This window comes from Elgaria multicarinata, chromosome 7 (assembly GCF_023053635.1).
Source record: "Elgaria multicarinata webbii isolate HBS135686 ecotype San Diego chromosome 7, rElgMul1.1.pri, whole genome shotgun sequence".
NCBI lineage: Eukaryota > Metazoa > Chordata > Lepidosauria > Squamata > Anguidae > Elgaria > Elgaria multicarinata.
In genome coordinates, this window is record NC_086177.1 from 16426912 (window position 1) to 16441071 (window position 14160).

The 14160-nt window shown below is 40.5% G+C and overlaps 1 protein-coding gene across 1 annotated transcript in view; it reads right to left on the bottom strand.

Annotated features, from left to right (window-relative positions):
• Positions 1–270: 270 nt before the first annotated feature.
• MARCHF11 (membrane associated ring-CH-type finger 11) overlaps positions 271–14160 on the bottom strand; it is a 35019-nt gene continuing 21129 nt past the window's right edge. The window contains exons 3-4 of the mRNA XM_063130005.1: positions 6596–6788; positions 271–651 (exon numbers count right to left, since the gene is read on the bottom strand). Of these exons, the coding sequence (XP_062986075.1) occupies positions 329–651; positions 6596–6788 (516 nt within the window). The 3' untranslated portion in view covers positions 271–328. The remainder of the gene's footprint in view (positions 652–6595; positions 6789–14160) is intronic.

Here is a 14160-nt window from a genome sequence, read left to right on the forward strand (position 1 = left end):
ATGACATAGAACTTTGAAAATACACTTAAATCTATCAAAAATACCAATAGTTTAAAATATTTGTCTCCACATTATTAAAGCTATTGTTAAATTATATTTTTATAAATGCCAAGTACAAATAGATAAAAAGTGATAAATCATGGTATAAAAAGAAAGAGACCTTTCTCAGGAAAATGTATTTGCAATTCAACTGATCATATAAAAGCATAAATTAAAAAAAGGTTTATATATTTTATGTGCTATAGTTTCACCATTCATTACATTCCAGAATACTGTAAGAGAGTTCAGGGCACATTGTCCTTGTGCATGTAGCACAGTGACCATAATTTTACACTGAAGTCACTCTCATAACAACCTCTCCAGAGCTGTTGTCATCTGATGAATCCTCCTGAGGTCTCATTCGACTGAAGAGATGTAACAAAACATAGCCACATTGAAATCTTGGCGAAGTTAACCTTGTAGGATGAACTAAACTTCTGTTTCTAAATGCATTTAGGGGTAACCACAAAGTCCTAGCTGTGGAGGATTCTCCTCGGTTGCTCTCTTCTATGTCTGAAGCTTTGTCATAATTTAGTACATCCCAATGCAGATTGACAGCCCTCCAACGCTTAAATACTCTGCAAACTGATGCGCCTTCATGAATGATAAGACCTGAAATTAAAGGAAAGAAATTATTCAAGTCCTTAATTCCTTATATGAAGCACACTTTTTTTGTAAGCAAGCGCCAATAGGTTTGAATTGCTAGCCTGAACCACAGCATAGTTAAGCCATGTGCCTGGATTACAGGTGACTGGATCAAACAGATTTATATCAAGGAATGCTGCTTTAGATGGCTTATGTACAGTCGTGTGAAAAAGAAAGTACACCCTCTTGGAATTGTATGATTTTACATATCAGGACATAATAACAATCATCTGTTCCTTAGCAGGTCTAAAAATTAGGTAAATACAGCCTCGGATGAACAACAACACATGACATATTACACCGCGTCATGATTTATTTAACAGAAATAAAGCCAAAATGGAGAAGCCATGTGTGAAAAAGTAAGTACACCCTTACTGCTTCCATAGGAATTAAGATGCTAAGTAGCAGACAGGTGCTGCTAATCAAATGCCTGTGATTAATTGATCATCAGCAAGTATGACCACCTCTATAAAAGCCAAAGTTTTTTCAGTTTGCTGGTCTGGAGCATTCAGGTGTGTGTTAACACAATGCAAAGGAGGAAAGACATCAGCAATGATCTTAGAGAAGTGATTGCTGCTGCCCATCAATCTGGGAAGGGTTATAAGGCCATTTCCAAACAATTTAAAGTCCATCATTTTACAGTGAGAAAGATTATTCAAAATTGGAAAACATTCAAGACTGTTGCCAATCTTCCCAGGAGAGGACGTCCCAGCAAAATCACCCCAAGGTCAGACCGTGCAATGCTCAGAGAAATTGCAAAAAACCCAAGAGTTACATCTCAGACTCTACAGGCCTCAGTGAGCATGTTAAATGTTAAAGTTCATGACAGTACAATTAGAAAAAGACTGAACAAGTATGGTTTGTTTGGAAGGATTGCCAGGAGAAAGCCTCTTCTCTCTAAAAAGAACGTGGCAGCATGGCTTAGGTTTGCAAAGTTGCATCTGAACAAACCACAAGACTTCTGGAACAATGTCCTTTGGACAGACGAGACCAAAGTGGAGATGTTTGGCCATAATGCACAGCGCCATGTTTGGCAAAAACCAAACACAGCATATCAGCACAAACACCACATACCAACTGTCAAGCACGGTGGTGGAGGGATGATGATTTGGGCTTGTTTTGCAGCCGCAGGACCTGGGAACCTTGCAGTCATTGAGTTGACCATGAACTCATCTGTATACCAAAGTATTCTAGAGTCAAATGTGAGGCCATCTGCCCAACAGCTAAAGCTTGGCCGAAATTGGGTCATGCAATAGGACAATGATCCCAAGCACATCAGCAAATCTACAACAGAATGGCTAAAAAAGAAAAAAAACAAAGTGTTGCAATGGCCCAGTCAAAGTCCAGACCTCAACACAATTGAAATGCTGTGGCGGGACCTTAAGTGAGCTGTGCATAAACAAATGCCCTCAAACGTCAATGAACTGAAGCAACGTTGTAAAGAAGAGTGGGCCAAAATTCCTCCACAACGATGTGAGAGACTGATAAAGTCATACAGAAAACGATTACTTCCAGTTATTGCTGCTAAAGGTGGTACTACAAGCTATTGAATCATAAGGTGTACTTACTTTTTCACACATGACTTCTCCATTTTGGCTTTATTTCTGTTAAATAAATCATGACACGGTGTAATATGTCATGTGTTGTGTTGTTCATCTGAAGTTGTATTTACCTAATTTTTAGACCTGCTAAGGAACAGATGATTGTTATTATGTCCTGGTATGTAAAATCATACAATTCCAAGATGGTGTACTTTCTTTTTCACACGACTGTATATCACTGTTAACAAGCAAAAGAAAATGATAACATTTTAACTTAAAATATCATAGATATTTCAGTACACAATGTCTGCCATTTATACAAACAGATAATTAATTAAAACCTAATCCCAGCTCTTTGGGGTATAGTGAGTGATTCCTCTATCGCAGGATTTTTATTTTTTACTGGATTCACCCTTTCTGCCTCTTTCACTTTTGGTTATTTCAATATGGCATCAATTTTGAAAAGTGCTTTGGAAAAATAGCTAAGTAGTCACTTTATCTTAAGAATTATCTTGTTGGATCAGACCAAATGTCCATTTAGTCTAGTACTGTATAAAGATGTTATCAATGCAATGTGTGAAGCCAATCATACCACTACAGTAATGTATGAATCAACTCCAACAGTGATAAAACTAGTTGCTGCAATTTTGTCATAATTAAGCACCTTTCAGTACTACTAATTTTATTATTCATTTATTATTTAAAATATTTATATCCCACCTTACAAGGACTCTCATTGTGTCTAACAATAATATAAATATAAGCAAATTAAGAATATTATACAACTAAATGATCAAGCAGCACATTAAAAATGTAAGAAAGATATCAGCAGACAATAAAAACAAAAACAAGTTCAGTTGTCACCGGGCTCTCTAAAAGGTTTTTCATTGTGCAATGAAAACTGGGCAATGGTAGAATCAAATTAGATTCTTCTGGGACAGCATACTGGAGCCCAGATACTACCACCAAAGACACTTAGGTGACCACCTCAGACAATGAGGGAAATAAAGCAGGGCTTCAGATGATTGCCTGAGTGATTATCTGAGTCATACCGCAGAAGGTTTTAAATATCAAAACCACTTGAACTGGCCTTGGAAATAAACTGGAAACCAACTGAGATGAAATAATATCAGTTATATGCTCCTTATGCTGGGTCCCAGTTAGTATTCTAGCAGCAACTTTTTAAACCAGGTGAAGTTCTAAACATTCTTCAAAGGTAGCCCCATGTAGAACATCTGGATGTTATTGAGGCATATGTAACAGTGGCTACACCAAACTTTTTTAGGAAAGACAAGGGCTTTCTAGGCTGACATACTAGCCTAAACTGAAACAAAGCACTATGCCCAAGACTACCTTGGGCATCTGGGAGCAGCACTAGATCCAGGAGCATTCCCAAGGTGCAAACCCGATTGATTATTTATTTATTTATTTATTTAAAACATTTGTATCCCGCCCTATATCATTAAGATCTCAGGTACAGATAAAAAACCATAGGAAAGTCCTACTGGATGAGACCAAATGTCCATCTACTAGCATTCTGTTTCCCACAGTGGCTAACAGGACCAGCCAGCCCAACCTGAGGGCAGCAGGCTAATATAAGAAGCAAAGGCAGGCTGAGAGGCCCACATAGCTTTCTCCTCCAACATACTACCATTTCCTACCCCTTAGCATCTGCTGCCTGAGGCAGCCACTTTGCTCTCCCTAATGGTAGGGCCGGATCTTTTGGCTAACCACATTCTTAAGGGGAGTGCAATACCATTCAAAATGGGTTGTATACATAACCATATATTAGGGTGACCATATGAAAAAGAGGACAGGGCTCCTGTATCTTTAACAGTTGCATAGAAAAGGGAATTCCAGCAGGTGTAATTTGTATATATGGAGAAGCTGGTGAAATTCCCTCTTCATCTCAACAGTTGAAGTTGTAGGAGCTATACCAGAGTGCCCAGGTTTAAAAGCGGGCAGGGCACCTGCAGCTTTAATGGTTGTGATGAAGAGGTAATTTCACCAGGTTCTTCATATATACAATGACACTTGCTGAAATTCCTTTTTCAATACAACTGTTAAAGATACAGGAGCCGTGTCCTCCTTTTCATATGGTCACCCTACCATAATAAGCTCTTCTACCAGTCAACAACTCCTCCATCTTGTCTAGAAAAGCTTCAGTTTGTTTACCCACAATCACTCCACCACTGATTTCAAATACTGGTTTAGGACCTTCCCAGCCTCTTTGGAATCTGTTGGAAAGGGCAGATAGAGTGGAGTATTTCCCAATATCTGTACAACCTCCTATGGAACTCTGGAAGTCAAAAGCCAAGAGGTAGAGCAGCAGTCTCACCACCATTGCCTGAGAATCAATTTCCAGGAAGGGCACCAGGACCACCACAAAACATTGTGTCGCAATCCTTTCAAAGCAGCCCAAATGCCATATGGAAAGCTTCTGAGAGATTCAGAAGAACTAATAGGGACATGCTGCCTCTGTCTGGTTCCCAGTGTAGGGCAACCTGCAGAGCAACCAAGGCTGTCTCAGTCCCCAAACTAGATTGAAAGCTAAACTGAAAAGCAATGTAAGTAATCAGTATCATCTAGAAATACTTGGAGTTAGATCACCACTACACGTTTGAGCATCTTGCACAGAAATGGCATGTTTTAATATTATTAGAAAAGATTAAAGCATGTGCTAAATCTTCCCATTAAAATAAATGCAATTTTAAAATAGTTAATCTTGATGAAATAATGCCCAATATTGTTATTTATATGCCACCATTTTGAAAAAATAGCAGTTTTTAAATAATATTTTAGCAGGTGATCTTGAAGTCTTATTGTCTAAATTCTGTGCTCTTTTTTCCACTTCCCCCGCCCAAATTGTATTTCTAAAAACATAAAGGCCAGCCTTTTCAGGATTCCCTCAGATCCTGTCAGTAGCAATATCACCAAATGCCATATTTCCCCCCTCAGAAACATGAAAATATGTGGCTCAAAATGCTCACTTTACATACAAGATCAGTAATGCAGCCATGAAAGTACTTCTCTGGTTCAGATTAAAATCTGAGGCTGAGAAGAACCCCGCCTCGATCCAGAGGGAGAGGCGGGTAACAAATAAAATATTATTATTATTATTATTATTATTATTATTATTATTATTATTATTATTATTATTATCTATTCTCCCTGCCTCTTTGCTTTTGCAGTAGGTAGACTGGAGGAAGGCAGAAAGGTCTCTCTTTCCACTTTTCCTCACTCCCTTTGCTCACAGCTTGCAGAAGCACGCTAGGTGCTAGAGGAAGGAGGAGTAAAAGACAGCTTCCTTCATTCCACTAGAGCCATTGCAGCACAAAGCCAGATACACAGGCGGGTGGAAGGAGGAATGAAGGCTCCCAAGGAGTGGGTGGGTGACAGATCAAACCTTCTTTCACTTGCAATAGAGACATCCTGTTCTCATACCAAAGCCTTCATTCCCCACCATTACATGTATGTGTGCTAGAGACAAAATGAATCCACCCTTACTCACTTAACATCTAGAAAACCTGGGGAGAGAACTGAGCCCTTGCAATAACTATAGCAACTCACACTAACAGAATTTTAAAAAAGCATTGCTAACATCTCATCAAAAGGCAAAAACAGAGACAAAATAGAGATCAGGTACTAGAAAATGGAAACAAGTTTACAGGTTCCAATAAATAGGAACAGCTGGAATATATGCTAGCACCTAAATAAAAGTGGAAAGAAAGCATGAAAATAGAAGACTAGAGCGAGAAGGGGGGGAGAGATCTGGGAGAAGGAATTCAAGATTGCTAAATATTCCAAACAATCAGATGTTTAGGTTTATATTTCTGTCATACCCTACCTCTTAGGAGCATCCCTTGTGCCTTGCTGTGGTTCCCTTTCCTTTGTGACAGTGGTTCTCAAAGTGAATCATACCTCCTTAGAAAGGGATGAACAGTTGTCAGGGGAGAAGTAGCTCCATCCTAAACCCTCCCAATGAACTACAGAATGCTGTGTGTCCCACTGTGTGTGATGCCTATTAGAACTTTTCACATATTTAAAGCCCACTGTAGTTCCATTTATCCTGTGCTCATTCTCAATCCCTTTGATCTGCCAGGTTGTGGACAAGAGTGAATGCTGTCAGGCAGTTTTTTTAATCTGTTATATGTATTGATTATTAAAAGGCTTTAAGCTTGAGAAGCTTGCTGTGCTTAAAACTAAGAACCCTCTGCTCTATGTTTTGACTCGCCTTTGAATAGGTTGATACATATTTCTATTGATTAAGAATTACAGGACGGCAGCAGCAGCTATACATATATCACAAACATGAGAAAGGGGCAAATCCTTTAGAAAAAATGATGAATGGATTGATTTTTGGAGCTTACCTATGCACACTAGATCCATAAAGCCATACATTCCATAGCAGATTTGAAAAAGGAGGTCTTTTCTTTGCCATACTGCATAAGGACTGAAGGCCGACCACAGAAGCCATGTTACACTTGCTAATAAGAACAGTGATCCCAAAATTACAGCAATCATCTGCACTTTTTCAACCAGAGTTACAGTAATGCTTTGCCACTAAAAGGGGGAAAAAAAGTAATATGGGATAAAATGTTTACAAAAAGCATTCAAAGTCCTTTTTAACATGGAAATGTTAACAGATCTCCTTTAAATTGATACAAAAATGCTGTTAGGCAGAGTGACCATATGGAAAGGAGGACAAGTTCCCTGTATCTTTAACAGTTGTATAGAAAAGGGAATTTTAGCAGGTGTCATTTGTATGCATACAGCACCTGGTGAAATTCCCTCTTCAGCAAAACAGTTAAAGCTGCAGGAGCCCTGCCCTCTTTTGTATCTTCAGAATTTCACCAGGTGCTGTATGCATACAAATGACACCTGCTGAAAGATACAGGAGCCCTGTCCTCCTTTCCATATGGTCACCCTATGTTAACGGGGGAGAGATGCAGCACTATTCTATGGATGTTTACTCAGTACTATGTCCCATTGAATTCTATAGAGCTTAACTTCCAGTAAAGGAGTATACAATTGCAACCTTAGGTATGTGCTTAACTTTAGGGCTGTGCATGGACCCCCAATTCACTTTGAATCCCGATTCGGACCTTCCAAATTGAGCCCAATTCAATTCAGATTGATTCGGACCCAGTCCATCTTGCCACGGATCCGAATCTGAATCGATATTCAAATGTCCAAATTATTCAAATTTTTCATTTCCCCATAACTTGCATTGGAAAAAATAAATGCCTATAACTTTATTTTTCAAGATAGAAACATGAAAGTTGGAGAGCTTACAGATGCCTTGGAGATGCTCATGTGTGCCAGATGTTAGACACATTTGTGCAGTGGTTTTCCTGTAATCCACTGATGAAAATGTGATTTTTCAAGGAAACAATTAAAGTAGCCACTCAAAGCAAAGAGCAATTTGAGAAGGTGTGTATTCAGCTCACACTATCCCTTCAAGTGCAAATCTCCCCTACTTTTCTTTAGTTCTGAAGCTGACACATCCTCAGGCTCTTCCCATTCAGAGAGAAACAGGGGAAATAGGCTGCCTGGGATACACACATTACCTGGCTGGAAGCAATGTGCCTTAGAAATTGAGTCAAAGCAAAGCCAGAAACACAAACCAGCCCTGCAAGGTGGAACCAGGCCGATAATATTGGAGAAGTGGGCAGGCAGGCAGGCTGGCTGGCAGGCAGAGAGGTAGCAGGCAGCTATGTGGGCACATGTAACTGAGCCGAGGATTATCTTGATTCAAAGCCAGAAACACAAACCAGCCCTGCAAGGCAGGACCAGACAGATCATATTGGAGAAGTGTGCAGGTGCTCAGGCAGGCCAGGCAGGCAGGCAGAGAGGCAAGGACGCAGCTAGGCAGGCAGGCACAGAGAGGCTGACAGAAAGAAAACAAACCGGCCCTGCGAGGCAGGCATAGTGATTCAAAACACATACAGTGAGAGATGCTTTGGCATCCCCTTAATAGGAGGCTAGGAGGAGGATTGTTTCAGAGTCCTTCTTATTGCCCTGTAAGCAGCACAGCCAACAACAACAACAATATCCTCTGTGAGTTCTGTGTTGTTTAGTCTCTCAGTGTCTTCTACTTTGTGTGTGTGTGTGCTGTTTGTTGTGCATAAGCAGTACACAATAATAAAGCACACATTTATAAAATTCCATCAAAAAACAAGGGATCTGCTTCAAACTTGGCATGGCTGAATCCCTACTGAAGACCTACCATGGTGCTAATTTTGATCTCTTTATCTGTAATTTCATTTCCTCCCCCCCCCCTGAAAATTGGTTACTTCTCAAGGTGCTAGAGTCCAATGAGGAGGTTTGAGATTGAACTTTAAAAATTCCCCCCAAAACAAGGAATGAACCAATATGCTTCAACCTTGGCATACCTTAAGCTCTACTTAAGAGCTATCATGGTGCTAAGTTTCATCTCTTTATCTTTAAAGATGAGAGCATATTTTTAAAACCTTGAATTTTAAAAAAATTCCTAAAAATCAGGAGATGAACCAATGTGCTTCAAACTTCACAGGAATGAAGTCCTACTGAAGTCCTATTATGGTGCTAATTTTCATGTCTATCTGTGTTTGAAAAAGGTCCAAATCAATCTGAATCAATTCAGACCATGCAATTCACTTCAGACCGATTCGGACCTGTTTCAATTCAATTCGGATCTGTTTCAAAACCCTCCAAATCACCCTGATTTGCCTCAGATTGGGGATTCAGATCTGAAGCGATGCACAGCCCTACTTAACTCTCCAATGGAAATCAACAGGTCTTAAAGGTGTTCTACTTAAGCTGGGTCATAGTCCTTCATAAGACGTGTCAGACTATACTAGAAAAATGTCTGGCATTTAAAGGAACGATGGTATTAGGAAAATACTGATACACAAAACAGTATGGGTTGGGTATGAGCATGTGCTCATGTAGAAAAATAATTTTATTCCTTTTACAGTGCAATTCTAAATATAAGCCCCACTGAGTTTAATGAGATTTACTCCCAGGTATGTGTGCATAGTATTGCAGCCTAGCAGTGCAAATCCTGTACATGTCTACTTAGAAGTAAATGCCACTGAGTTTAATGGGCCTTAACCTAGGTAAATTGGTATAGGACTACAGTCTAAAAACTCTTTTTTAAACTGTAGAAACTGACTTTATTTTGGTGAAGGAAGACAACTGTGTTCAGAAAGGAAAGGGGAAAAGGCTTGTCAACCAGCTATTTAGTAAAACTTTAAAAATAACACTTGTAAGAGATGCTACTAAATTACAGACATTTTGATCAGGTATTTCCTCACATTTATCATTGTAATAGCTAGTACATTTCAATTTCATAACCATATGAACATTTCAGGTGCTGTCATTAAACTACAAAAATATATGCATATAAACATGCATACATTTAAAATATAATACATAAAATATCAAGAGTAATAAATAACACTAATACTTTATTCTTATTTGTGTACTGATATTACTGTATAAAATCACAATTGTGGGAGTCCTTAAATGTAAAGTAAATAAAATGTGAGTTTTTTTATTTATAACTGGAAAAAACTTTCCCTTCAGTAAGTCATATCACTCCTCCTCCCTTCAAAGGAAGGTAGCTTTACAAATAGTGACCTCAACCAATAACTTCACAGAGGCTCATGTATACAAGGCTTTACTGGTTTTTCAAAAGCATGAATATACTTTTGTACAAAATAACCTCACAGAGAAGCTCTTGTACTTTTTAAGTGCTAGATCAGGACAGACATATTGGGAGCTCCTTCAGACGGGGTGGGTGGGAGGATCACATTCCTTTACCATGGCTTTGCTTCCTGCTTCTCCTGTGCTTCTGCAAGGAACTGTAATTACACAAGGAAGAGAGCAGCGACCACATGGCTTGTACAGCCTCAATGCAGTTGAATGGGGCAGCGCCCTCTAGTGGGCATGTTATACCACAACTTTGCCTGCACAAATATAGATATATCTCAGAAGAGTCGGGGTTTATGAGTTTTTATTTTTAGTGCTTAAACCGGAAAATGAAGTAGGAGAGGCTGATGGCATTCTCAGAATGACCCACGAACATCCGTGAGTGGCCAGTAACAAGCATGCTATAAAACACACATTTAAAGATGCTCTGGGACTAATGGAGGTATGACCCTAGCCATTCTTTCTTCAACTCTTGTGGAAAATGTCTCTGTCCCTCTCCTCTGGAGTACATACGCAATGTTAAGGTATTTCATGTTGTCTCAAAAGAGAAAATGAAGGTAGGTTAATGCCTTCTACTGAAAGGTTATTCACACTGCAGGGAAAGAGAAAAATCCCCCCCCCCCGCCCAAAAAAATCTATATTGCTAGAGCCATCAGAAATATAATGAAATGCCTTGGCATAGGGCCAGGTTTTACAAGTGGATATTGTACAGTTTTGTAAAAGGTTTTGTAATAAGTTTACTTATATTTTGAATAGTTAGAAGCAACATCTCTTTGACACTCCAGACTCAGAGAAAACTTTGTATTTCAAGAACTTGGACAGTGCAAATTGGTGCCACATTTTGGAGAAATAAACATTTAAATACTAAGCTAGATACCTGTTTTGCTCTGGCCATGAGAGTATGAATACAGCTAAGGCCGACAGATATGTAAAACCCAGTTTACCAAAACTATTATAAATAAGCTAAGCATGTAAAATGTACATTTTTCTTTGTATGTATGCCAGTTTTAGATTGTCAGCACTCTTGCTCCAATCAAGCATCCAAAGATAACAGAGTATCACAGAGAAGAAAAAAGAGCTGCTGTGTTAACATGTATTATCAGACTCTCCACAGGTATCCTGCCTCAAGACTCTAAGCACAAATATCCACTAGGAATGTCAACTCTGCAACTGTAACAAGGGGTCTAAGAATACAGCACCCTACAAGGGAAAGCAGTGGAGAAGTCCACTAGGGAGAAAATAGGTGAAAAGAAATGGGGTCAAGATGGTCACATCACAAACCCAACATCCAATGCACATTAAACCCCTACCACTAAGCCCCTCTCCTCCCTGTGCTCACTCGGACAATGCTGTTGTCACAATGTAGTCTCTGTGTGTAGGATTGTCCACATGCATCTGAAGGAGTGGGAGGAAGTAGGTGTGTCATATACTAAGTGTCATGGATACTATAAGAGTCCTGTTATGACTATTTATTTATTTATTACATTTTTATACCGCCCAATAGCCGAAGCTCTCTGGGCGGTTCACAAAAATTAAAGACTACTAATTGCTGTGATTGTGTGGCCAGGGACTTGCTCCCTGGAAGGGAATGCATGGGATTTATCCCATTAACTGTTGATTTTACTTCTTCTTTTCTACGCTTTCCATTCATTCTTTTAAATCCATATGTTTTTCTGTGGCTGAGGTGGAGTCAAGAGAGTACCAGTATCTCCCAGAAAAGGGACTCAAAGCTACAGTTCCTGATTCCTTTTGCAGCCCTCTTATCTACTTGTCCACTACCACAAGGCAAGGTTTGCTGGCTTTGACCTTGTTCTTGAAGCAACTGCTTTCCTGAACATATGCTTCCCGGACCTTTCTAATGCAAAGCTATTGTTTTCATAATACAAATGTTCATACATGTCATTGTGCATTGTACTGACAATTATTGTTGAGAGGAGGCATTGAATTGGTATTTAAACTTATGTCTCCCATATCCTCATATAGATTCTGAGCTATGATATCAAAACCAAGAAAGGGAGGAGGGAAGGGCTGATGTTGTCTCTGCCTGCAACACTTCATGGCCACTGTTTTGGGGGAAAGGGAATGAGTAGGTCAGGAAATGTTAGCCCTGAAACTGTAAGTGAGTGTGAAATATTGATTTGGCTTGTACCTGTGCAAGCAATATCAATATTGCTGTGATTGAAGAATTGCACTGTCAACATCATTGGCCTAGAATTTAGTAGAGCTAGTCCAAATGAAACAGGTGTTATCTATACACCCTATATACCCCATAATGGCTGCACAGTGGTGCTGTGTTGTTTATATGATGCAGCCACCAACATGCAGCCACATAGGGGTCTTACCTTTGAAACTGCACTTTCTCGTGGTTAAAGTCAAAGCATAAAAGTCAAAGCATAAAAACAAATCACAATACCAAAGAAAAGCACAAAGTATATTGAGGCAGTCAATGTCTGTCCAGGTCTGCAACGTATTCTTGAGGGAGCTAATCTGCTTGTTGTCGTTCGGGAGAAAAATGCAAGTTGCTTACCTGTAACTGTAGTTCTTCGAGTGGTCATCTGTGCATCACACATATGGGCTCTGCGCCTGCGCGGAGCTACTGTCGGGAAAACTTCTAAAGCTGAGCTTTCGGCGGGAACCCTCCCCCACTCCATAGTGCGCATATCTAGGAGGGTTCCTGCCCAACTCCTCAGTTCTCCTGAGACCTTAGCCTCGGTATCGAGGAGTATTTATTTTATATATAGTGTAGCACTAGGGGTGTGATCCGCTCCTATTAGGAGCATAGAAGCAGTAGCGGATTGGCCTGCTCCGCCTTACCCAGAGGCGGAGTAGGAGCGGACCGCGGACCCCCTAGAAGCAAGGCGAAGAGAAGCGGCCATTTTTCGGAGCTCCTAGTTCAGGCGGAGCGCTCCGGTTGCCATCTTGAAAACATTTCACCATAGGATTGCATTGCGGCAAATAATCACGCATAACTACGTTCTTTTTGAAGCTATCGTTCTAGAAATTCTTGTGCTCAGAGAGTCGTGGATGGGGGTCATTTTGAGACCACTCTCACCTCTCTGCGTTGTCTGGGTCGCGTGCTATATTTTTGTGAAAATCGGGTCAACCGCGCGGCTCAAACGGCGTTTTCGGCTTTTCGCCCATAGGATTGCATTGAGGGAAAGACTCGGGCATAACTGGGTTGGTTTTTAAGCTATCGTTCTGAAAATTCTTGTGCACAGAGAGTCGTGGATGGGGGTCATTTTCAGACTACTCTCAACTTTCTGCGTTGTCCGGGTCGCGCGCTAGAAGTTTTTTAAAAATCGGCGGGAAAAATACCTTTTTCAAAGGGCTGAGGGGCAGAGTCAGCTCCCGGTCATGATGATCCCAAAGTTAGAGGAGGGCATAGGCAAAACAGGTAACTTGGGATTCTGGGAAACTTCTCTTTCTTCATCTGAACGGGCTTTTCCCCGTGTTTTTTAACACAGTAGCCCCACCAAATGCACAAACACAACCTGAAATCATATACTAAGCCAAGAATAAGAGATAGAAACACAGCACTGCTCCCCACCCTAACTTTGGGGAACAACTGAAAAGATGTGGTGCAAGGGGATGAGCTCCCCTAGGGCATCTCATTGTGGACGTGCCCCCACTCTCTCCTGCACTGGAAGGCCATTAGAGCCTTCCAAAGAGAGTAAAACGGTGGAGCAATGCCTATCATGAGTTGAAGTGAATGCTCACTTTTTAGTGGTGGAGCGATGCCTGTTATGAGTTGAAGTGAGCGTTTACTTCTTAATCTCAGAGCTGTTGGTGGCTGTCTTGAGTTGAACTGGCAGCTGCTTCCCCCTCCCCCGGGCACGTCCCCCTATTGCTGGTAAAAGATAGATATAGCCTTTTTTAAAAAAATCTTCTTGCTGTTTATTCAGCAACACTGCTGCTTTTAATTCCACCCCTCCTTTGTTTATTTATTGATTTATTCCATTTTATATGCATTACTGGCTTATCCTTGGCTCACTTCCTTATGCCCCCAGAAATGCCAGCTGCATGCCTGCCTGCCTTCCCTCCCTCCTCCCCTGCCCACCTCGCAGGGATGTTGTGTGTGGGGTGCCCGATTTTCAAAAATTCGCCAAAAATCAGGGGATGATGGGATTGCTTTGAAACTTGGCGTGCGTGTGTATATCCCCATGAGGTGTCATGGTGCCAAACATGAGGTTTCTAACTTGAACAGAAAAAAAGTTGTATAATTTTTTAGCTTTCAATGCAA